The 25,492-nt window shown below is 39.3% G+C and overlaps 2 protein-coding genes across 2 annotated transcripts in view; one reads left to right on the top strand and one right to left on the bottom strand.

Moving 5' to 3' along the window:
- The window catches only part of slc16a6b (solute carrier family 16 member 6b), a 12,051-nt gene extending 2,277 nt beyond the window's left edge, over positions 1 to 9,774 (top strand). The window contains exons 2-6 of the mRNA XM_016279111.1: positions 281 to 535; positions 1,944 to 2,087; positions 3,655 to 3,783; positions 4,284 to 5,168; positions 7,317 to 9,774. Coding sequence (XP_016134597.1) covers positions 298 to 535; positions 1,944 to 2,087; positions 3,655 to 3,783; positions 4,284 to 5,168; positions 7,317 to 7,573 — 1,653 coding nt within the window. The 5' untranslated portion in view covers positions 281 to 297 and the 3' untranslated portion in view covers positions 7,574 to 9,774. The remainder of the gene's footprint in view (positions 1 to 280; positions 536 to 1,943; positions 2,088 to 3,654; positions 3,784 to 4,283; positions 5,169 to 7,316) is intronic.
- Positions 9,775 to 10,790: 1,016 nt separating this feature from the next.
- LOC107590387 (guanine nucleotide-binding protein subunit alpha-13-like) overlaps positions 10,791 to 25,492 on the bottom strand; it is a 36,827-nt gene continuing 22,125 nt past the window's right edge. The window contains exons 3-4 of the mRNA XM_016279110.1: positions 19,031 to 19,081; positions 10,791 to 13,883 (exon numbers count right to left, since the gene is read on the bottom strand). Coding sequence (XP_016134596.1) covers positions 13,311 to 13,883; positions 19,031 to 19,081 — 624 coding nt within the window. The 3' untranslated portion in view covers positions 10,791 to 13,310. The remainder of the gene's footprint in view (positions 13,884 to 19,030; positions 19,082 to 25,492) is intronic.

Genomic DNA, 25,492 nt, shown 5'->3' with positions numbered 1-25,492 from the left:
ATATATATATATATATATATATATCAAAGTTTCAAAATGGTGCTTGGCTTTGGCACTCCCATTTTTTTCTAATATCCTAACAGTGGTTACCTAACAAATGTTTTATTGATTTGTAGCACCTTGAAAGGTAAAATAATCCAGCAGACAGAGCAAATTAAAGACATGAGCTGCTTTCAAACACAGCCGCTGTTGAGTTGACAAGGGCACACCATCAGAGCGGTGTAGAAATGACCTATCATACCTAAAACTCTCTGTACTGTAACTTTGCTTACATTTACAGAAACGTCAGTGTCCATCATGACAGGAATAATGTCTGCCCTGAAGGGCTGCACGAGCCCAAATGTGTACGATGAGGTGCCTGATGGAGGCTGGGGCTGGATGGTGGCTGCCGCCTTCTTCTTCGTGGAGGTTTTTACCTATGGCATTATTAAGATTTTTGGGATCTTCCTCCAGGACCTCATGACAGACTTTAATGAAACCAACAGCAGAGTGTCATGGGTTGTCTCCATCTGTGTCTTTGTCATGGCCTTCACAGGTAATTCAATCTAGATATTTAAAGATACAATACGATAGTACTAGGTGCCCCTCAGTGTTTACACAATACAAATGGTGTTTACACAAGAGAAAAATACCTCAGTGTATGATATTGCAGAAAGATTCAAGAATGTTTTCTGGTGAATGCTTTTGCAGGTTACTACAGTAACTTAACTACAGGTTACTACAGCAAACCTAAATCAAATTTCATTACTAGCTTTTGCTTTTACGATCATAAAGACATCTGTACAAGCCAGTGAATACTATTTTTTTAGTTTGTTATTATCAATGCTGGTTTTACTTTACTGCGACCACAACTTTTTTCACAAGCTACACCAAACACACAGCTCAATTTTAGTCCAGGGAAGTTGACGGAAAATAGGTCATTATAAAAAGACCGGGCATATCCAAAAGGCGGGGCGGGTACAAAGTGTAAAATTAAGAAACAAGCTGTGTCATCAGCTCTGTCATTTCCCTGTAATTCTCTCAAGCCTTAAGGGGATAGTTGACTTAAATGTTAAATGTTTGCCATTATTTTCTCACCCTCATGTAGTTCCAAAAGAGGATATTTTGAGAAATGTCTTTTCTTTGTCCATTCAGTTGAAGTTAGTGGGCACCAAAACTGTTGGGTTACCAACATTCTTCAAAATAATCTTCTATTTTATAATCTTCTATTTTATGTTTCAGAGAAGAAAGTAAGTTTATAAATGAAATATTGGTGAGAGATGACAGAATTTTCATTTTTGGGTCAACTATCCCTTTGAATTATAGAAAAAAAGATATCGAAAAAAAGAAAAAAAAAAGATATCGAGTTCCTGCAGTGTGAATCTGTCAAACTGATCCTGTCTTCCAAGCTCATCTTTTCATATTGGCATTTGTGCTGAGAGCAAGCAATGCCCTGTTTAGTGGATGTGCTAAATTGTGCTGTGTAAGGACCGCCGGCTGTTGCGATGGCTGACTGGAGATTCACTTACTTTTCCCAGTGACAAAGCAGCCCCACCATTACATGACTCAATGGATGGATTCATATTTTTCCAGCTGAGTGGGCTTTAAAGGATCATTCTTGTTCAAACAGAGGCACTCACTCAAATGGCTCAGATAGAAAGTGATTACCCCAAGCAAAACTTGCTAGTGATACTGACTTCATGCCTTTGCTGCAAAAATGGAACCATCATTAATGGATAGTTTAGGACAGTTTTGAAAAGGAAGTCAAGTCAAGGCACCTTTATTTGTATAGTGCTTTACGCAATACTGGTTGTGTCAAAGCAGCTTTACAGAGTCAGACAGGAGGTGCATAGATTTACTGTGTTTGTAATTGAATTTGAGCTGTAAGACTGCAAATATATCACAGCTGTTCCATTTCTGAGTGTTATCGTAAGTGTTTATGGTTGGCACCATCTTTCCCACAGCTCCTCTTTCTACGGTGATGAGTAACCGCTTTGGCTATCAGCCTGTTGTCATGGTCGGTGGTCTGCTGATCAGCCTGGGTACAATCACAACAGCCTTCACCAACTCCATCATTGAGATGTACATTACCATGGGTATTGTTGCAGGTAAATCCAGCTTGAGTGTGAGTTAGGTTTGTGATACATGTTTTGTCCTGTACTGTCCTATAACAAAGTACGTAAGGTAAATGACTGCTGAATTTATTCAGTACTTTAATATTGCATTGTTTTTTGTTGGAAGTGCAGTTTGTAACTGAAAACATTTTTCCTAAGGGTGGCATGGCATGATATTGTGAAAACTAATTAATGTTGAATTTTTATATTAAAGAAGAGACAGAATTTCCAAACATAGCCTTTGCAAAGTAACAATTTCTTTCTTTTTGTTTAAAACTGTTAGTTAGCATTTAGAATCTGGATAAAGTTATATTTCGAATAAATGCTGTTCTTTTGAACTTTCTTATTCATCAAAGAATCCCGAAAAATGCAAACAAAACTGTTAAGCAGCACAACTGTTTTCAACATTGATAGTAATAAGAAATTATTCTTAAGCAGCAAATTAGCATATCAGAATGATTTCTGAAGGATCATGTGACAATGAAGACTGGAGCAATGATGCTGAAAATTCAGCTTTGAAATCACAGGAATAAATTGCATTTTAAAATATATTAAAATAGAAAAGAGTTATTTTAATTTGTAATAATAATTCACAATACTGCTCTTTTACAGTATTTTTGATCAAATAAATGCAGCCTTGGTGAGCATGAGACTTCTTTCAAAACCATTTATAAATCTCACCAAGCTCAAACTTATGACCTGTAGTGTATTTTTTGTCATAAAAATAATAGTCTTCATTTCTGTCATTTACCCATATTTATTTTCTATTTCATTACTGTATGAGTATTTTTTTTCCTAGTAAACATGATGCTCTCTTCTATTCGCTTACTTTTTTTAAAGACAGAGAGGGAATTCAAGCAGTGCTGTGACTGGTGTATGACTTGTCAGCATCAATAAACCTGATTCTTGACACCTTTAGTATCACACACCCCTTTATAACAGGATGAGTGTTTTCATGTGTTGACATACAGTTGCAGGATTCAAACACATTATCCAAAAGTTAACTTGGCTTATTTCAAATTTCCTTCTTTTAAGAAAGTTGTCAATTGTATAAGACACCAATTTGTTTAAATATATCTCATAATGCACATTTTAAATACCCTAATATAAGACAATATGTTTGAAGATTTCATTTTTATTTAATAATTTATTCACACGCAAGCCATCCAGTCCACATATGGAGAATCCCTTTTTCATTAATTGTTATAAAAAGCTGATTTAAAAAAAAATATATATAAACGCTCTCAATTGCTCAAATTAGAATTGACACTCAATGTGACCACATAATTATTTGGATTTTCAGATTTCTCAAAAGATGCACTGCTAGCTTTCCCCAAATATCAAAACACTCCCTCCCCACCATCATTAGTTGATCCTAACCTTGCCGATCTTTGTTTCTCCTTGTCTCTTTTTTTGTCTCTTTTAAATACAGTTTTCTTTCAGCCCTTTGAGAGCGGCCTGGTTCTTGGCGTGCTTTGAGCCCGGCCCCTCAGACTGACCTGAGCCCCTTGTGTTGAAGGAACCAGTGGCTGTCATCTCCCTCTTTGCTATTTATTTACAGGCCTGGGTTACTGCCTTACCTTCCTGCCTACAGTTACCATCCTGACCCAGTACTTCAGCAAGCGCCGTTCCCTCGTCACTTCCATAGCCTCCACGGGAGAATGCTTCTCCCTGCTAGCACTTGCTCCAGGTATGATGGCCAGAGCTGTGCAATATAGTCCTCTGGATAGTTCACACATTTTCTCAGCCTCATGTCATTCATTCTTCTGCATAACACAAAACATGATATTTTGTTCGATCTGTTTTTCTCCATGTTTTTCTCCAAAACCATATTGGACCCCATTGACTCTCATTGTATGAACAAAAAACACTGAGGCATTTTTAAAATATCTTCTTTTGAGTTCCACAGACTAAAGACAGTCATACAGGTTTGGAACAACATGAGGGTGAACAAATTATGATAGGTTATTAATTTTTTGGTGAACTGGCCCTTTAAACACACAGGCAGACTAGTTTGGAATGTTACACATTAGCTAAGCATGTACATAACATGATAAAAGTCTATTTGGAAGTCAAATATATTTGCATAGTCATAAAAGACTATTATTTTTCACAGGAAGCCTAATGTTTTTCAGACATGTTGAAAAACTGGTCTTTCTGTAATTAATTTCATTTGAATTCACGTTGCAGCTATGAATGCACTGAAGGAGCATATGGGCTGGCGCAACTGCTTGATCATGATTGGGGTTATGCAGGCCTTAATTATCGTCTGTGGGGCTCTGCTAAAGCCAATAGTCATTAAACCCAAACCCACTGCCTCAGAGGGGTCCACATCCCCCCTTACAGAACCTGAATCCAAATATGACCAGGAGAATGAATTCACACGTACCTCTTTCGGCTCTGTGGACTCAGGGGTCCAATCCGTCACCTCTTCCCAGATCAACCTGTCCGAGGGCCAGGAATCTACAGAACAGAACTCTGCAGAGAAAAAAGCACTTAAGGAAAAGGAGGACGAAGAAAACCGTGAAAACAAGCAACCAGTGCTGCCTGAGACCCCACTCAAACAGGAACGAGTAGACTCGAGCGCCTCTAGGCCCAAGTTTTTGGACTTCTCCGTGCTTAGAGACGCCAGCTTCAACTGCTACGCACTGTTTGGCCTGTTCGCCAGTCTGGGCTTCTTCGCTCCGCAGCTCTACGTCATTGAGCTGAGCGTGAGCCGAGGAGTGTCACGTGACAGCGCCACCTACATGCTCTCGGCCATGGCCGTGGCTGAGATTCTAGGTCGTCTGTCCATGGGTTGGGTTCTCAATCGCAGGCCCATCCGCAAAATCTACATTCTGCTGATTTGCACAGTGCTGCTGTGTCCAGTGCTGGTCATCTTCACTTTTGTCACTGAGTTCTGGGGGCTCATGTCCTGCTCCTGTTTCTATGGCTTTCTGCTGGGCACCGTGGCATCCAGTCACATCCCAATGCTGGCTGAAGATGACGTGATCGGCATTCAGAGAATGTCATCGGCTGTTGGCGTCTATGTCTGTATCCAGAGCTTTGCAGGACTGGCTGGTCCACCTTTAGGAGGTAAAAACAGCCTCTGTAGACTAACCACTTTAGTTATAAACCACTATGATGCATAGTAATCTGACAACTGGCTAGAAACAGGCATTTTTAAAAGACATTCAAATATGATGCAAAGGAACCCATTTAGGCAGCTATATATTTTCATGCAAAAAAAACATGTATATTTTGTGAGATATTAAAAAACCCCAAAATAAATATTATTAAATTAAATTTTTAGAAATATTATCTAAATTTGGTGAATGTTCCTGGTGTACCTTGGTTTGTTGGTTCATGCTTAGAGTTTGTTTTTGATCTGTTTTCATGTTCTGTGCATGTGTTTCTAAGTTAAGCTGTCCGCACACTAGACGATTTTCAAATCTTAAACGATTTTAAAACCATGGGAGACCACAGACATGAAGACAGTTCAACCGATTTTTAGCCTTATAATCCTCTGAACGCGCACACTAGCCGATTCGACCAGACCGCGAGACCACACACTTGATGATTGTAGGAATGATTTCACAGTGACACGAGATCTCACGGAGACTCGCGAGATCAAACGTGACTAGAGAAGAAAAACAAATAGAGGACAATCAACGTTGTCAGCTGGCTCTCCTGGTGCGCGTTCTGTTTCACAGTGAAAAACAAAGTTTAAAAAAGAATATGGGTGATGTTCTCTGCTTTTATGGCATGTTTGTGGCTGCCAAGTTTCAGCTATAGAAGCACGCAACATCCAGCTCTCATTGGCTATCGCGGGTATCACGTCAGAGGCAGCCCGATCAAGAGTCAAAACTTGTTTGATATTTACGATTTGAGTTCGGCGACGCTCCATCTCAATCGGGAGCAGATAATCGTAATGACACCACACAATAAAGGATTTTTTGGACAAAAAAAATCGTTTGCGACAAGCCGCAAATCTTAAAATTGGCCTTAAAATCGTCTAGGGTGCTTCTCAATTCTTATTTGTGCATCCTCGTTTCCTTTCCTTGCTTCCTTTCCTCGCGTCTTAGCTCGACCCCTTCAGGATGCGAGGAAAGGACACAAGGAAAAGACGGGAGGACAGAGGAGTTGATATGATATACCCTCGTTCCCTTTAGCGTCACTTCAAAGCATCATCAGCTGCGCTAAAGGGGTCTGCCCTTATGTTGTTAAAGTTTGTTAAGACATTCATAATAAATATTAATAAAGCAAGATGCTCTGTTTGAAATATATGACATGTATGGTTTCTTTAAACTGCAAAGGTAAAATATAAATTAAAATTATTACAACAGATGCGAAATGGGAGGAGAATGTACACGTGCGTCAGGTTTTTAGATGAAAAACACTTCCGCAAAGGATACACCTGTGTATCCTCGCTCATAGCTCCTCAGGAAGCCTCCTCATTCCTCGATCCTCGCCTCCTCGCGGCGCAATTAGAGAATTGAGATGTCCTACAAGATGGCTGAGCTTGATCGGTTTCCGGGTCATAGGATGGAGGACAGAGGAGCGGGGAAACGAGGAGGGATATTGAGAAGCACCCCTAGCCTTCTAGTCTGTTAATTAGTTCTGTCTTCCTCTGTGCCCTGCCTGTTTGTTTCTATGGTTACTGATATGATTAGGTTCCTCAGTTCAGGTGTGTTTAGTTAGGTAGGGTGACCATACGTGCCATTTGCCCAGGATGCGTCCTGGCCAGGATTTCTATATTGCCTAAAATATCTAGGTTCGCGTCCTGGGAAAATGGCACGTATGGTCACCCTAAGTTAGGTTCTCCCTTTGTTTGTCCTGTCTATTTAAGCCCTGTGGTTTTTTCATTTCATGGTCAGTTCTACATATACCATAAATGAAATAAATATTAAATTAATCATATGAAATATTTTACTTTGTCAGTGTACTGCGAATGTAAAAAACAAACAGTTTTTAGAAATGAATCAACATTTGGTGAATGTAAAAATAATAATAATAATAAAGTTAAACACATTTCATTAATTTCTTAAGTGCATGTTAACTTAGATACCACCAAAAGTACATTTTGTAAAATGCTTTGTTCAAATGTTTCAGTGATCCCTTATGAACCTGGACCCCAATTTGCCATTCATACTTCCTCCAGTATATGAAAAGAATCTAGTTATAAACCTATAAATCTGCCTCCCACACACATTTATAAATGTCATCTTGTGTCTTTTGTTTCAGGTTTTCTGGTAGACAGGACTGACAATTACGGGTCAGCCTTTTACTCCTGCGCGGCTGGGATGGGAGTCGGTGCTCTGTTTCTTGGGCTGGTGCGTCCAGCCAAATCCGGCCTTTGCCTTTGGAGGAGGAGAAATGACCAGCAAACAACAGACAGAGACTCCAGCTCACAGGGTAGTGATTATGGCCCTGCTGACTTTGTAGAAATGGACATGGAGCTTGACAACGGTCCTGCAAAGAGCAAACCGTGGCCAGTATGAATACCGCCTCACCTCAAGAGTAAACGCACTTATCCTCCACTTGAATGATCATCCCAAAGGCTGCCATACACAAACCCTGTGCCAACAGGGTAAAATAGTCACAAATCTAACTTTAAGGCAATTAAAGAAGAGTTTAATCACTGTTCATTGCACTTTTGCTGACCACCCAATCATAATTCCAAAACGTTTACATTCCTTGTATAATTATTTATTGAAAGGAAACAAGAATTTTGAGGTTCCTTTCCTGTCATATTGTGTGCTACGTACTAGTCTCCACAGACAGACACACTTTTAGAGAGGACAAGAATTAAACCCATTAGGCATTCAGTTCTATACCTCTCATTTACCAAAGTCTTAGTGTGAAATGCAACTTCACTCTTTAATTCATAATTATGTTGTCCACAAACCATCATACCACTTTTAGTTCTGGCTTTAACGACTAAAAAGATGAAACCTCAGGCTGTTTTGCTGCTGAGAGTGAGGCCATGATGCAAATGTATATTGCATTAGGTTGCATAAGCCTCATTCAGAGATGAAGGTGAGACGGGTACAGAGCTGTCTAGTGTTTCAGGGTTATATGTCATTCGCTTGCCTATAGATAACGGGTCTGTGTCTAGTGGTTTAATATTTAACTAGTATTTCTATTGTAAATGGAAAGTAAGATGGCAACATCTCAGCTTAGATGTTAATGTAGTTCTGATGACCACTTCCATCAAGAGTAACCCATCATCAGTCAGAACATGTTGAATGAGGGATGAGTTATGCTGACCAACCGTCAAAGGCTTCTGTCCTCTCAATTTCTGCTCAGATATGTAGGCTGCCTAGAAACACATTCAAGAGTTTTTCATGAAAAATTATGGCTATAGAATGTAATGTTATCGCCGTAATTTGGAGTGCGCCGTCTGTGCCTTGTCAGAGAATTCTGCGGAATTACGCAGAGCTTGTGACTTCAAACGGGAAGCTAAAAGGGGCATTCACATAGCACCAGACGCAGTGTTTCCAAGTGCGTTTTTAAAAAGTCGTCCCGTCTATCGCACGTTTATGTGAAAACAACAGCATTGTAGAACGCCAAAAAACGCGAGATTTGGCATAGACAAATGGAAATGAATGCATAAACCGCGAGTCTTGAGACACGTAAAATGTTGAACTTCTGTTAAATTGACAGTACACGGACCGAGTCTCCAGACGCGTAAAACTGTATGTACGTTTTTTTTTAACCTTGAAATATCAGTTTCAAGATCATTCTGATGGTACACTGACTTCTAATAAAGCGGGTATGAAATTCCGCAAGAAGGGCGGATTGCTTTATGGCAGCAACAAATGCAGGTGTACAGCTATCCACTGCTATTATTACAGACCGATATATTTACAGTGGTGAATTCCACTCACTCGCAGTATTATACAAAACTACATACAGTTGCTTAAACTTTTTCTTTTTAATTAATGCGCAGCAATGGTTAAAGAGGTCCGTAAAAAGTAGCGCAATAAAACGTGTTCTGTGAGAACCGGCCTTGAAAACATAGTACGCTGAATGAGCAGCTTGACTGTAGTATTTTTTTTATGTGCAATTCACTACATGAATGACAGAAGAATGGATCATTTGATGGAGAGAAATGACAGTTTATGAGCACTGGAGTCAGTTTAAAATGAAAAAAGAATGAAATGTATTTTAGCACCATGTACTGCATAGAGGAGTCTGTCTGTAGGTAAATCCCATTAAAGCACTTACCTAATGACTTGAAATCTTATGTACCTCTTATTGCTCTGTAAACTCTTTTAATTTGTCATACATGTATTTAAATACTGTTTATTTAGGTTTTTTACTTTTGATGAGAAAACACATTTTGTGCATCTTTTCTTTGATTTGTATTTTTTTTTTTATGTAATGCTTATTTCTGCCAGTGAGATCCTGCACGTCTGAATATTGCAATGCCAGAACATGTTCAATGTAGAATAAAAGCAATGATTTTTATAACTGAGTCCCGGTTATTTGATACTTCACAGATTCATCTTCTCTGGGGAACACCACATAAGTAAATCCTATTGTAGTGGTGTATATGAAGCAGTCACATGACCATTTACAAAAAGCTGAGTCATGTTGGTCTGCTGCAGCGGTCAGGTCACCCTCTGCAGAAGATCAGCACAGCACATGTAGCTGCAGTAACCTCACTCTGTGAAGACAGCCGTCTGGTATCGGTCGCCGTGATTTTGCCAAGACAGACATGTTCCTGGATCAACATCTTTTGTTGATCCAGGATCAACATTACTGTCCAAAAATATAGACTAAACCCAATCCTTACCCCTAAACCTAACCCTACCCATAATTTATTCCTAAAATCAGTGTGAAATGATAGCTGATTACCAAGAGTGCAGAAACGTCTAACCCTGATTGCAAGCCTAAAACAGGTATTTCCTGAAAAGTTATCCCTCAATTCTGATTGATTGACTGGAATGTTGTTCCAGGATCAACAAGGATGTTGATCCAGGAACATGTTGTGCTCGGTGAAATCACGCTCACCGTCTGGTATCTTAGGAGAGTCCAGTTATTTGGAATGCCTTGCCTTGCTTAGACTAACACTGAAAATCCATTATTGTGCACGTGATTTTTTTCTAAACATTTTTTTGCTGAATCATCATGACATAAATTGTAATTATATCACAATTTCTCACACTGTTCCTTAAAGAACATTTTAGATTGAATATAAATCAAGCTTAATTTATATTAAATCTGATAAATTATTTTAAAAACAGTATCTTTGAATGTTTTGTCATCTATCTTTATTATTGTGCAGATTCCCAATAGACAATACATGGCAAACATCACAACCTGCTGGTTGTTCAACCTGTTATTTTTAACACCCATAAAGCTAAAATAATATAAAATGAATAAATGTATAGTTAAAAAATATATTTTTACATTTTAAAGGTTTCATGTAAATGAGAAAAAGTAAAGCTCACTGAAACCCTGGATAAATTTGGTGTAACACTACAACTTAGTGTTCACAATATGGAATTGCACTTTCACCGACTCGTTTGGAAGAAATGTTTGTAGAAATTAAAACAAGCTGCAGAATTGCTTAGTTATTCTGAAAAAAAAAACAATCAAAATGACAGTTTTTGCAAAATGATTTTATTGGGTCAATGACGAAGAATGAAGAAGCATATGTTAGACTGTACAATGAAAGCAGGTCTATATTCTTTACGGAGCACAGGAGTCTTGAAATCTTTAGTATGAATGATTCTGATATGAGGACTCAAAAGCATCCACATTAAATCAAATAAAAAAAAAACAAAGTACAGAAAAAAAAGGACCAGAAAAGAAGGACCAAAAAAGTCTGAGGCATCAATCTGGAGGCACTAGGAATTATTTTATGTGGTAGGCATAATTCTTGCATAATCATTATGAATCAAACTTGATTATCTGGGCAAAGCAGAAAACAGCAAATCAGCCATCTCTGATCAGAATCAAGTTTCGGATAAGGATACAGTGAGAAAGACTTGTTTTTTTTAAACACCATCCTCAACAACTCTTGCAAGAAACGAACATGAATGGCTAATGAAAGACAACACAGAACTGCCACAAAATGGCGTTTCTCTCAGCAGTGAACAGAGGAGGTACAGCTGAAGTAGTGTATCTATCTGCAGCATTGCCCTTCCTTTAAACATGTCAACCGTTAGGAGCATTCTAAAGACGACAGACCAGTGCTCTCCACTACAGGCATTGAGGCAGTGTGCATGTTGGTGCAGCTTTTGTCCTCCACCGGTCGTACTGACAGATCGGTCACAGCTACACCAGACAGACAGTGACATCATTTGCACAAGCACTTGGGTTTGCCCTCAGGGCTCCCAGACGATGGAAGTCGTGGACTTGTAAAGGTCCTCAGGCACTCCTTTGGGTTTTGGCAAGTACATAAAACTTGCTTTATTAAGGTCTCTCTAAGCTCAAAGGCAGATAATACAACATTTTAAGACTCGGCATGCTAGAACTAGGCAGCAAATACTAGAGGTTGATACTCAGTTTTTCTCGAATACTCAATTGATACTCAAATTCACTCAAATAAGTCAACATCTTGTGCTTGGAACAGTTTGAGTTTGTAAAGTGAAATATTAAAATTGATACTAAGTATTTATTAATATTGGATACTAAGATGACAACAAAAGCTCCATGCAACGCCCGGTTTCCTGGCACTGGGGGGGGCAGTGAATGGCACTAGAAAACACAGGACACTGTCAGTGGAGACTGGAGAGTGAAGACATAATACTTGCTTTTCACGAGCCTCCTGGGACTTCAGCCAGGGGAGTAAGGCAGAATTCGACACCAGACAAAGAGCCAGGCCTAGCTGCAGCCATCTGAATGCATAGGCCACATATACAGGAAGCATTCAGCTGAGACGCACCAGCCAAAAGAGCAACCCTGAACGAGGCGAAATGCGGGCAGTGAGTCAGTATCTCTGGATTTATGGGTGCACAGTGGCAAAAAACAGCTAAACATTTCAGTGTAGGTTACATATCTGTTAGAAAAGAGTGAGGAGGGTGAGGTATAGACCATTTACATAAAATACTTACTACAACCGTAGTATTCAGGGCGGACATGGCACTATACAAAGTAGCTATACACAACTGTTGAGGGAACGAGGTTCACATAATAAGATCTATCCCTTTTGAGGAAGTTTGTTCAAATTATTGGTACCTTAAACATGTGGCACTTGTGAATACAGACGCTTTCATTAGCGGGGTCTGACCGAGAAGCCAGTTTAGTTTTGGTTGTGGACCAAGAAACAAAAACAGAAAGCAAATAAATTAACAAGAAACCGTTTTTCGTTCCCTGATGGATAAAGAAGTTCTTCCAGACTCTAGCTATGGCAGAGCGGAGGATGTCGTCTGCAGGCCAGCAAGGAAATGTGATTTCCAGCCACTGATGGAGAGCTACAATTAGTGGATGTTCCTGAAGGCGAACAACTACGCTTAAGTGGTCTACATTCAGCCCTGAGTTTATGCTGTATGCATACTGCATCTATCAGCTTGCCTAGCGTGGCTAACCACAGTATAAGTTCAGTTTATCAAGTGGTACAAATTGTGAGCGTTATCCATCAGCAGAGGAAAATAAGAGTGTAAACTTCTGAAACATAACTTAAAAAGTTGATCGGTAAATATATTCATAGATCTATATATATATAAAATAAAAAAAACTGAATTCTAAAATTTTACAATTGATTAGACATCTACACGTTAAAAACACCAATCAAAATAAGGGGGAAAATTAAGGCCAGGCAGGTATCGACAGAAAGGCTCAGAACATAGTTCCTGTTAAAAGGTTAAAACAGCATTTGTATCTCATCTTGCTATTTGGTCAGTAATAAAAGGCTCAAAGGTAACAGATCAAAGAACAGTGCTAGGATCTCAGCCTGCTTTTCTCCCCTTTTTTGAGGGAGGAGTGCATTGCGTTTGGCACCTTCGGCGAGAGGGTGATGCTCAGTGACATGTACAGCTTCTCTTGGCAGGACGAGTGTGAGTGGCCAGACCCACTCTCTTCTCGAAGCTTACTCTCTAAGAAAATAACTACCCACCATCCCGTGCCCCTGACAGACCGCTAGGCTAGGCCGCCTTCTTCGCATAAAAGCACATCAGAGCTATTCAGAAAGGTTACTTTGTGGAGTACAAACATTGGAGTCAGTTTCTTCTGAGCAGAAGAGGGTTATTTCGGAGAGGTTTACTGAAGGTAATGGCTGGACCAGCATCACTGCAGCATGAGTTGTTTGAGGTTGTCGTGCAAGATGGTGTCCTTGACGTCTCGAAAGACCAGGCGAATGTTCTCCGTGTTAATGGCGGTGGTGAAGTGGTGGTAGAGGGGCTTCTGCTGCTGGTCTCGGCGCTTGTTCCGGAAACAATCCACCAGGAACTTCTGCACGTCCTCCAAGTTGTGCGGCTCCCCTGTGTACTCGGAGAAGTAGTCCTTGATGGCCACCGTTTTGACTTTCTCCTCAAGCAAGTCTGTCTTGTTGAGGAAGAGGATGATGGACACGTTGCTGAAGACGCGGTTGTTGACGATGGTCTCGAAGATGTTGAGCGACTCCATGAGGCGGTTGGTCTGCCGGTCCTCCATCAGCACCTGGTCGAACTCGCTGGACGAGACGAGGAAGAGGATCGAGGTGACGCTGTCGAAGCACTCGAACCACCTGCGGCGCTCCGACCGCTGGCCGCCCACGTCCACCATCTTGAAGGGCACGTTCTTGATCTCAAAGTCGTACTCGTGAATGCCCTTGGTGGGCTTACGTGCCAGCAGGATGTCTTGCTGTGTTGGTAGATAATCCTGTAGAGAGAGAGAGAGACAGAGCAGCCGTCAACCCCTTAGAAGAGAAAACTGAAGATTCAAAGCAACATTTGATAGGAACTTCTACTTCAGGGTTGAAAAGGCATCAAGCCGACAAATGATAGAAGGACTGTAGTGTAAAGCTTCTAATGAAGGTGGTGAGCTCCAAGCACAGGCCAGTGAATCAGTCGTAAAGACTGGAATGAGATTTGCATGTGGTGGTTAATATATTAAATTAAATCACCTGGCAGTAGTTTGCATACCACATATCCGATAAATATCACTTCACGGTTGGAATACACTACACAGCTTTTAAAATCCTACACTATCATTCATACACCTTGTTAATGGTTACAGAGAAAAACTGGGAATTGGCCAACTCTGCCTGAAATCAAAACATATTTTCAGTAGTCAACTTGCTTGTTTAATTATTTGCAAATTTTGTTATTGACAACTTTATTAACAAGTTAGTTTAATTACAAACATCCCTAAATATATTCTGTGCATACACAGTCTCTTAACAATTCTGTAGAAATGATCATTTCTTAAACATCTTTTTTAGCATTTTACAAGCATTAAAGAGAAATTATGTGAAATTTTATTTTATGTTATATATTAGTGTATATATAACGTTTTTATAAAAAAATATAAATATATATACAAAAACCCTTTTCACATTTTTATATAAATACAGATACAGCAGGGTCCAAAAAAAAGTCAAACCCCCCTTCAAACCCAGAAATGAAGATTAAGAAGTTTAAACAAATAAAGGTTATGACAAAATGAATGAGAAATATAATACTTGTTCTGACCATAATAATCATGCTTATTTATTTCTAAAATTGCTAAACTACTATCATATTTTTTGTAATCAAACATTTTGCATAAAAAAAAAAAAAAAAAGGAAAGAACGTGATCTCAGGTTGATTTCATGGTTTTCCCTAGAGGAAAAAAAAAGGGTAATACTCTGATAAATCAGTAGAACCTAAAACTCAAACTGTGGGGACAAGAAAAAACAAAAACAAAACAAAGGGGAGAGGAAAAAAAACAACTATGATGGCCAGCTCATGGCTCATTCTCCACATAGCTGGCATAGCAGAGTTGGAGGTTGGGGGGTAGGGGTAAAGCATTAGCAAAAAGGTGAATCTGGATCTAAGCACTGGCCAGTACAGGGTGTAAGGGCAAATGCACTCACAACGCATTAGATTAAACTCTACACTAAAGCAAATGCAAGACATATGTCGATAAGAGAACAGTGCTCAGTGCTAACACAGAACACCTGAGACAGATTTCTGAAATTCCAGACAGGATGACGTCAAAGACACCTGCCTTGAGTGGACAAGCCATTCATCATGGATCCAGAGCCAACAGTCGATCCTTACCAACACTGATGTAACCGGTACTCATGTCTGAATGCTGCGCCCATGGAAAATCTGCATTATGTGTGTTATTTTCAAAAATGCGACAAAGAAGACCTAAGACATTTGAGCAACTAGAAGCCTGTATTAGACAAGAATGGGACAACATTCCTATTCTTAAACTTGAGCAACTTGTCTCCTCAGTCCCCAGACGTTTGCAGACTGTTATAAAAAGAAGAGGGGATGCCACACAGTGGTAAACATGGCCTTGTCCCAACTTTTTTGAGATGTGTTGATGCCATGAAATTTAAAATCAACTTATTTTTCCCTTAAAATGATACATTTTCTCAGTTTAAACATTTGATATGTCATCTATGTTGTATTCTGAATAAAATATTGAAATTTTAAACTTCCACATCATTGCATTCTGTTTTTATTCACAATTTGTAGTGTCCCAACTTTTTTGGAATTGGGTTTGTATTTTACACTAAATAATCTTGAATAACTATTGCTTAAGTTTTCATTTTGTCTCAACATTCATCAACTTACAGTTTCATTGACTTCCCTTTGTTAGAAACTGTCAACATGTTTTTCGGTTTGTTTTTACAAACTGAAGTGTGAGTGAAAATTATTTCCTGTGGTAATCATCAGCTTGCTGCAAAAGCTTTCAACAGAGCTTAAGTATTTAATATATCTTTAAGACGTTAAATAAGGATTTCTAGTCACATAAAGATGAATTGCTTTTTCCATTAAGTGTTTAAGATTCAACCTTAAATTCAGTTCTATAACCAAACATACACATCTCTCTCTGACACATGCTCTGCATTGCCTGTATTTTTGTCACATGTCTGAGATGATCATTCTTCCTCATCTCCTCCTAAATATTTATGAGTCTGGGCTGCTGAGGTCTGTCTGACACCCACACTACATCCATCCAAGGAGGACGAACATAAACTGAAACAAACACATACTTTCCAACAGAGTTAAGTGGCCATTTCCCTCTCTGAGCACACTCAGAAGCATGCACTATTTCCTCTTCCTGTTTGTCGATGGCGTGAGTGCAGAAGTGGGTCCACATTGCTGTGACGTGGCTGAGTGAAGAGTAGCCGTTTGGCTCAAAGAAGAAAGAAAAAAGAAAGAAAAAAAGAGGCCAGTCTGAGGCGTGCCACCAGAGCAGAGTGCATTCAACCCTGCTTCCTCCTTCTCAGAACATAAAGTCAAAGCGACAGACACAGGAACTGAGATCGTACGACAGAGTGACGTCAAGGAGCGTAATACAGAAAGTGAGATATGTGGGGAAACAAAAGAACTGTCCTTTCGGTCTCTCTTCCTGATGCGGCATCAGTGATTTGAACAGGATGACTGAGTGTGCCTGTTTTCATAGGACGTGAATTTAAAACAGCTAATCTGATTCTTCGTCTTAAAGCAGAGCTGCCTGGAGTCGAAGCCGAGATACTAATCATCACATTTACTGCAGTCAGCAGCATCTAGAAAGAGCACAAAACCGCAAACATCCGTTTAGTACTGAAAGAGAACATGAGCAGCAGGCAGCAAGTCACATGACGCAAAGGGAACTGCACTGGCGCCTCGTGCATCAGCCAGACAATGATGCTGTGACAGCTGCACAGATGCGAGTCTCAAATGATCTGCTAAAAATTAATCTGTCAACACACTCCACATATATAAGGCAAAGGAAGTGGACCAGAACAAATATGGACCATAAATATAGGAATCTAAATCATTTCAAAAAGTGTTGAAACTTAAAATAACAAAAACAACAACTACATAGGGTATTTGTACAGTTTTGGCAATACTGACTCAATTCAGTATCTGGGTGCTGTCATCATGGTTTAAGTGTGGAAAGAAGTGATGTGGGCCCATTACAAAATTAGCGTAATAATTGTGCTTTCAGGTTTTTTATTTTTATTTTGAGTCATTCAGATGGCTGATGGCTGGTCTATGATCTATAAATTCATTTTCTTTTCTTGTACTCTGGTATTAATACTGAAATGGGATCAGGAAAAGTTATAACTGATGGTTAGTGTTGCTTGTTAAGAACACATACGGTATTTATTATCATTACTCGGCGTGAGCACATGGATCACCTGAAAGAGTAAGAAAACCCTCATGAGCAGATGAGGAACTGTCATATGGTCATTTTTAATCACACAGCCTCATGACACGCAGAGTCTTCCAGACTGATTCTTTCAAATATCTTACACGTTAAAACTGGTGAAACGTTATGCGGAAAAGGTGCTATAGAAAGTATTATGGGAAAGGGTTGACACGCGTGACCTTTGATGTCAGCAGAGCTAGTTTCACTTCTCTCTGTCTGTGCTGGATGGTGAATGGGCAACCCTGTCACAACCCACAGCATTGTGAGGGAACAAACAGACAGGCATTCATAAGTCTCACATTATCTTCAGCATTTGCCATTCAGTATTTCCTTCATCCTCTGCTGAAATTAATCAGCAGAAAATAAAAAGTGATTTATCTCATACTGCTCTGTGTGAATATAAAAGAAATCTTAAGCAATGCTACCTGCTTCAGTGCTGTACTTACTAATCTGTCAGTATGAAATGGATCAGTCTCCTGAATGCACGTAAAGACTGAGATATTTATTTTAAAGAGGTATTTACTATGCATTGGGAAAAACTCCATCCATAAGTACTTTAAAGCTTTTTCAGAAAAGCTTTTTTATTTGTTTGTTCATACACAATGGAAGCCAATTGGCTCCAGTTGCATTGGATTGCTGTTGTTTTTAAATATTTTTTTTATAAAATAGCCACAGAAGACGCTCACAGGTTTGTAATAGGGCTGCGTGATATGGGCAATAAAAATTATCAAAACATTTATCATTATCAGTCTATATTGATAATTTTCATATCTTTCTTTCAAGTTTAAAAGGCAGATTTTTGCTCCTAAGTGAAAGTTGTAGAAACCAGACCATTTTTTTGTGGTTTTAAACTACTCTTTATGGTCAGAACATAACAAACACTGCACCTTTTTGAATTCTTTCCACTTTTCCAGTCATTTTTCCTTAAAATAAATATCTTTATAGAAAAATACATTTCTTAGTATCTGCATGTTCTAGTAAGGGATATTGTTTCAAATCATGAAACAAGTTTGGGTTGCCTGACTTTGATGACAAGTATCTTCAGCACAGTTTGCAGTTTAAATCTCCTAGTCATTGGTGTTCTTTGCTGAATTCAAGCGCTTCACACTGGATCTCACAGCGCTGTTTAGTGGTCCGAGACTACCTGAGACTGATCGGTGAGTAAACGCATGTGCTCTAGTAAGCTCGCGCTGCGCTGCCATTTAAACTAAGCCGAGTGGATAAATGCTTCGTGTGGCACGTTCAAATGAGTATTGCTCTTTCGTTCCGCTTTTGGCACATAAACATTATATCGAACATTTATCTAACTCTTTTTATCGTTTTATCAAGGAAAATTATATCGTGATAATTATCGTTATAGTGTTATTGCCCAGCCCTAGTTTGATGAAACCATCTTAGTTTATTACACACTTCAACTAATTTGTTAGTGCTTTCCACTTGCAATAAGAGTCAGCTCCATTAACGCATTTTACCACATTTAAAGAAATTCTGCAAAATTCACAGTAAAATCAGTGTAAAAAAAAGTGTGGGAAAAAAAGTCTTTATTATTTAAAAGCATCCTAAAGCGCATTACATTAATATTGATATTAAGCATAAATATTATAACTAGAAAAAACATGTGAGGTGAGAAACCTCAGTACAGACAGAATGATGATAGACAGCAACATGCTTACCGGTGTTCCGAGTTTGTCCAAGTTATCCAAGAAATATTTCACTGATTCACCCTGTTAGGACGACAAAGAGCAGAGATAATCAGTCAATGCACTGTAAACTGAAGATGAAAACAGCCGAGCACAAACTAGACATATAAACATCAGTTCAGAAGGTTAACAATCATCCTTTCTTCATACTTGATGTATTTGGACTTATACACACCACCAAAGTATGATATTTGGTGTTCATGACAAAAAGGTTATTACAGTTAAATGTTCTGGCAATTTGCGAAAATGTAAAATGTGCAGACATAAGCACTCAAAGTAATGAGGGTCCCATTCAACATGAGAACACACGGACGTGACTCATGAAAAACCCTCTCACAGGATGTCAGTAATTACAAGCATAATGTATTTTGAAATCAAATGTTACTGGCATCTTTTGTTCACCCCTGTAGGGGAAATTCTGTAGTGTTATTGGTTATCTGCATCAGTTCATAGCGGTGACTGTACTAGTGCTGTACTAGCACCACCTCCTGCTTCGGCCATGAATTTGTGACAGCAGGTCTCAGTGCGGCACGTCACCAACAAACACAAGGACACTAGAAAATGGACAAGCAGGGCTAAAGAAGAACACACCAAGGCGTGCTCCGGTTCGGAAAATGAAAATCTTGAGTAACAGGAACAAGCTGCCCAGGAAACAGCAACAGGCCTTGAGTTAATGTTCCATGACGCTCAGATGTATAACAGACCAATTAGCCTCTTGCAATTTCAACAGTTTGGCATGCTGACAGGACAGCAGGAAGGAGTTCTGTTCTACTTCCTTCGCGATGCTCATCTTTCTCAGTGCATGATGAAACTGTAGAGTAAAGCTCTAAAATATGAGTCAGAATAAAATGTCTTCCTCATTTCCTACATAAAATACCCTTTCAAAATATTATTTGCATCTTGGGGTTAACTGAGGTCTACAAGAGGTACATGCAGGCCTTTTGAGGTGGCTTTCAGTAGCTAGAGAGGGGATTATGTCATAAGAAAACCCCTGGCAACCCTCCCCCAGCTGAGCATGAAGCCACACTGTGCTGTTCATCTTCAATCAAGGGTGTGGGCACACAGGAACAACATGGTCAGGATATCAGTTTCTGAGCAACGCTGAAAAGGAAGTCCTGTTAACTCGGCAACATCTGAAGCCAAGCCTGAAGCCAACGTCTGTTTTTGTGAATACAAAATCTCTTAATAAAAATGAAATAAAATAATAATATAATATAATACACACAAACCATATTTTGCAGAATATAAGTTGAATATAAGTAGGGCTGCACGATTAATCGCAAGCGATATTTAACGCGCATCTTTTCAGTAAAGCCGGTTCTTTAATCAGCGGTAAATCTCCATCACCTGCGTGCTTTCACATTGAGCAGCATTAACTACACAGAGCCGTTGTTCACTGACGAGCTGCGCCAAACCACGTTCATATTCGCGCGATTTTTAGCGCAGCTCCTCAGTGAACAACGGCTTTGTGTAGTTAATGCTGCTCAATGTGAAAGCCCGCAGGTGATGGAGATTTACCGCTGATTACAGAACCGGCTTTCTGACAAGATGCGCGTTAAATATCGCATGCGATTAATCGTGCAGCCCTAAATATAAGTTACTCTTTTTTATCATCTGAATATCACAATGCACACACAGAGAGAGGCCATGAGCCCAAGTACATTTGTATAGTGCATTTCCCACCATTTCAGTTTCACTTTAAATAAACTTGGTATTTATAATAAATGTTGTTTATAATGCCACTGTAATTTATGTTTTTTTACATTTATTTTATAATTGTATACCTCTTCTGTCCTTAATACTGTTAAAAGACTTGTTGTGGAGTGAGGGAAACTAAAATACATTTATGGTGTTTATAATGTTTGTTAAAATTTTGGTTTGTTTTTTTACCAGCATATTACAACTGTGACTTACACACCAAAATAACTGTGAAAGTGAGGGTCAGTGAAATATCTCCTTCCCCGGGCCTCAGATTTACAGGAGTGCACAAGAGTCATTGTTTTAATCACAGCTCAACATTCCTTCATGGATCATGCAATCCTTCTCTCTACAAAGTTCTCTACACCCAACAATGACACCTACACACAATAGTTGAAACAGAAACAGAACTCTTTATGCTTTCCTATCCTACATGCTCCTATCTGTCCCAATATGGGGTGGGCAGAGCACAGAAATAAGCGTTTGGACCACAGGAGAGAGCGTACTTGGGTGGATGTCCCCTATCAAAATATCTCTTCCGGTAACTTCAATCTGCAGAGATCATGGATCCCGTGGAGAACATAGTTGAGATGAACTGCGCTGAAGACGGTTGCATTTTATAATGCAGCATGACTGTCTAAATTGAATGGAGTCAGCGTTTTGAAAATGCACCATCTCGCAAGTATTTCCTAAATCAGATTAAGCCTTCAGTAAGCGGGGTTAAAATGAACCTCACTGACTTGCACAGACTATTAGTAAACCTTGTAATGATTCACCAAACCGAATTTGACCGTTATAAACTATGTGCTGGCTTTTTAGCGCAAAGCAGACCTTAAAAAGACAAACAAAAGAAGCCAGATTACAGGGCTTTTTTTCAGGGGTAATGAGAGAGGAATAACGCAGTGGATTAGGATTATGCAATGCCTAGAAATAAGAGGAGGGGTGAAGTGAGGAGGAGCCAAAGATGAAAGGATCTTGGCTGCAGGAATCTAAAACAAGTTTTGTTTTGTTGCATGTCGGGTACATACCATAACACCCAGAGGCTGAAGGGGCAGAGTTGTGAAAGCAGGAAGCCTGATAATGTTTTGCACTCGACACACATGGTTTGTGGATTACAGGGCACAAAAGTGTTTTGTTGCCTTCACTCACACAGACTGCATACAAATCACCAGAGCCTGTGGCAGAGCGAGGGAAGAGGCTGTCTACTTAACAGTCGAGCTGAACCTCAACAGTAACAGACAAAATTTGCCTTTGACCAGCGCAAATGGAGAATCCTGAGATTGGTGAGGAGCAGATCTACCCTGTTATCAGCTCCATAGATCTGGGCCGCAGTAAAGTGGCTCGTGTTGTTTCTTGTCCTGAACAGCATGAATCCACTACTCTGCTTAAAGGGATAGTTCACACAAAAATTAAAATTCTGTCATTAATTACTCACCCTCATGTCGTTTCAAACCCGTAAGACCTTCGTTCATCTTCGGAACACAAATTAAGATATTTTTGATGAAATCTGAGAGCTGTTTGACCCTGCATAGACAGCAATACAACTGAAATGCTCCCAAGTCCAGAGACGTAGCAAGGAGATCTGTAAAATAATCCATGTGACATCAGGGGTTCAACCGTAATTTTACGAAGCTACGAGAATACTTTGTGCGCAAAAGAAAAGAAAAGAAAAAAAATTACAAAAACAAGACTTTATTCAACAATTCGTCTCCTCTGCATCACCCTGTAGCGCCATTTTGGAGAGTATCAGCTGGATGTAAACAGCGTATGCTGTTCTGTGTCAGCTGCGTCACGCCGGATCTGTTCCCTACGTTGTTGTGATTTGATCTGAACAAAAACAGCGTATCCGTGTGACGCAGCTGACACAGAACAGCATACGCTGTTTATGTTCAGTGGATACTCTCCAAAACATTTTGGATTTTTCTTTTAAATTCGACGAATATTCGAAATTAGAACTTTTTTTAATGTCTACAAATTATAATAGTACGAGTCGGTTACCAGGTGTAAAATGCTTTGGTGAAATCAACGTTTAAAATGGGGAAGTAATGCACTAGGAACTGAGAGCATTTAGAGAAGTCTGAAGTTGCTAAGACGGCACTTGCTTATGTCAGGCCCTAATGAGGAATCATTTGAGATTTACTGGGGAAAACCAAAAATTACCAAACCAAATTGATAAGATAGTTAAAAAAAAACAGGAATAGCAATCTGTTACTGTTACAGCAACCAGGCCTGAACACAACAATGATGTGATTTACACATCCTCTTAGATACACGCACACACACACACACACACACAATCTTGGCAAGCCAATGTGTGAAAACTTTCAGTTGGGGTCTAAAGTCTCTAAAAGGTTTTTTTTGTCCACCACAAGACTTCTGTCAACTGCCAAAAAAAAACATAGCTCCTTTGTGGTGCAAAGCAGGTGACTGTGACCTAAAGTACCATATGCTAAAAACCATAATGACTAGCATGAAGGTGTAGGTTAAGACTGTAAGAAGATAATATTCACTCTCGAAATAAATACTGCCGTTTTTTTTTGCAGTGTGTACAAAAATTGTTGCTTTCATATTATGTAACAGGGCTCTACAGTGCGACCATTTCAGTCGCATTTGCGCATATGAAATAATATTTAGGAGCACCAGTGCGACTGACCAGATCAGCATATTTGTGTTTGCGCTGAGGGAGCTTCAAAGGTTCTAACGTACTTACTTTCTGCAGCATTGAGTAATGCATCACAGATATATCCTCTCATTATAACAGTGTTGACAGGGTGTAAATAAGATATTCATTGTGCAGTGTAGGGAGCTTCGTCGATTATAATGGAGTTTGTGAGATTGCGATGAACTAAGATGAGTGACAGCTTTTAATGATTATTAAGGGAGTTTGCAAATGTGATATTGATTTAATACAACAGTTCATTAAACAAGAAGTTAATTTTAAGTGACTTATATTGTCTGACAACAACACAATTGCGTTATTTGGCTCTATTTCGTCAACGAAAATAGTTTCAAACAAAGTAACAGCTGAGCCGCTGCTCATCTCCATTCAAACACAGCGGTGTTTCGTTTATGAATGAACTGCATTTTTTAATTAATCTAGTGAGTTAATGATTCAATTCCCATTCATAAAGAGTCACGTACTTCATTCCTGAATGAATCAGCCGTTCGAACGAATCAATTGAATGAATGATTCAGTGATAAAATTAGTGACTTACCGCCACCTGCTGGCAGTTTTAGTTAAATTTTTAAAGTATCCTTTCTGTTATTTAAATAATTTAATATTTCTATATTCAAAATTTTATATATAAAACATTAACCTCAACATGAATTTATGAATTTAATTGCACTCATGCGATCTCTGAGCCTCATTAAACATATGAAAATAAACCTACAAGCCACTTGTGTGTTCTTCTGTGCCAACTCTGTAGCACAAATTTATTTCTTAACCCTTTCGCATGTGAGTTTAAAATATTCTAGCTGAGCCTCCAGCGTGAGTTCTTTTTAGGCAACTGTTACTTTAAAATGTATCACCTTACTGTTTCCATGGCGAAGCGTCATGCTTGTCATGTGAAACAACGTAGCCACAATAGATCTGTGTGACACATGGATCGATTTTATTTCGTTTTTCCTGTTTTATTCAAAATATTCACAAACATGCTCACTATATTATGAAATATCTGATATTCCGATTCTGAAATATGTGCAATTAAATCTATTTGGTAGTTTAAACACTTTTATATCGACCGTGTTAGTTGATCTATACCGGGTGATGGGCGCCGCCATGTTAGTTCACACTGCATCCGAGCTGTGGGATTTACAACACGCAAATTCATCCTCTCCTCCCGAAACACGTTAAAGTAGGTCTCCGGTAAACTGGGAGAAGAGCAGAGTAAACTTTATAGTTACCTACACAATCTATATATGATATCAATAAAAACATGTCGTCAGATTATATTTGTAAGGATTATTGTCGTTTCCATAGACATCAGCGTGCATTTTACAAATTGTAAATGTATGGTTTTGCTAGTAATTATGTGTATTTAAATGTCTGAAACCTAAAATAAGTATTATATGGTTGAAAACAATGAATATTTGTGATAATATGACAAGCGATCAGCACGTCCGATCGGATTTAAATTCAGCAGTTGGTGACGTGACGCACTGAAAGTTCTAATCACACCGGTGTGATCGTACGCTTCAGGGACCAGCCAAGACTGATCACACCGGTGTGATCGTACGCGTCAAAGGGTTAAATACTGATTTCATTTTAGGGTTCGACTGATTATCGGCCTGGCCGATTATCGCCGCCGATATTAAGCATTTTTATGATTATCGTTATCGGTCATTTTCAAAACCGATTCGCCGATAAAATAACTTAATTTTGAAACGCGCTATTTGGCTCTGATCCAGCCTGTCAGAACTCACCACTCTGTGGCCTAAAGCAGTCTCCGCCCATCGCTCATCTGATTTGTTGGGAGTCATGAGTCCGACCAATCAAAGCGGAATTCACTCTCACTCCGAAAGCGCTTGCTAACTGCAGCTGCTTCAGTGATCACACATCAGTTGTCTCTCAAAGGTAAGGCAGCAGCAGATGTTGCTTAAGTTGCAATAGATCCCAACCCACTAACGTTGCACTGAAGTTGCAAAACACCTCAATATTATCTATGATTTTCGCGATGCGGAAAACGCGGACGGAATCGCGGAATCCAGTCATATAAATGGAATTTACTGTATGAC

Source organism: Sinocyclocheilus grahami, unplaced genomic scaffold, assembly GCF_001515645.1.
Source record: "Sinocyclocheilus grahami isolate Dianchi unplaced genomic scaffold, SAMN03320097.WGS_v1.1 scaffold127.1, whole genome shotgun sequence".
Classification (NCBI taxonomy): domain Eukaryota; kingdom Metazoa; phylum Chordata; class Actinopteri; order Cypriniformes; family Cyprinidae; genus Sinocyclocheilus; species Sinocyclocheilus grahami.
Note: the sequence above shows the minus strand (reverse complement) of the source record. Positions and strands in the feature narration are given on the sequence as shown.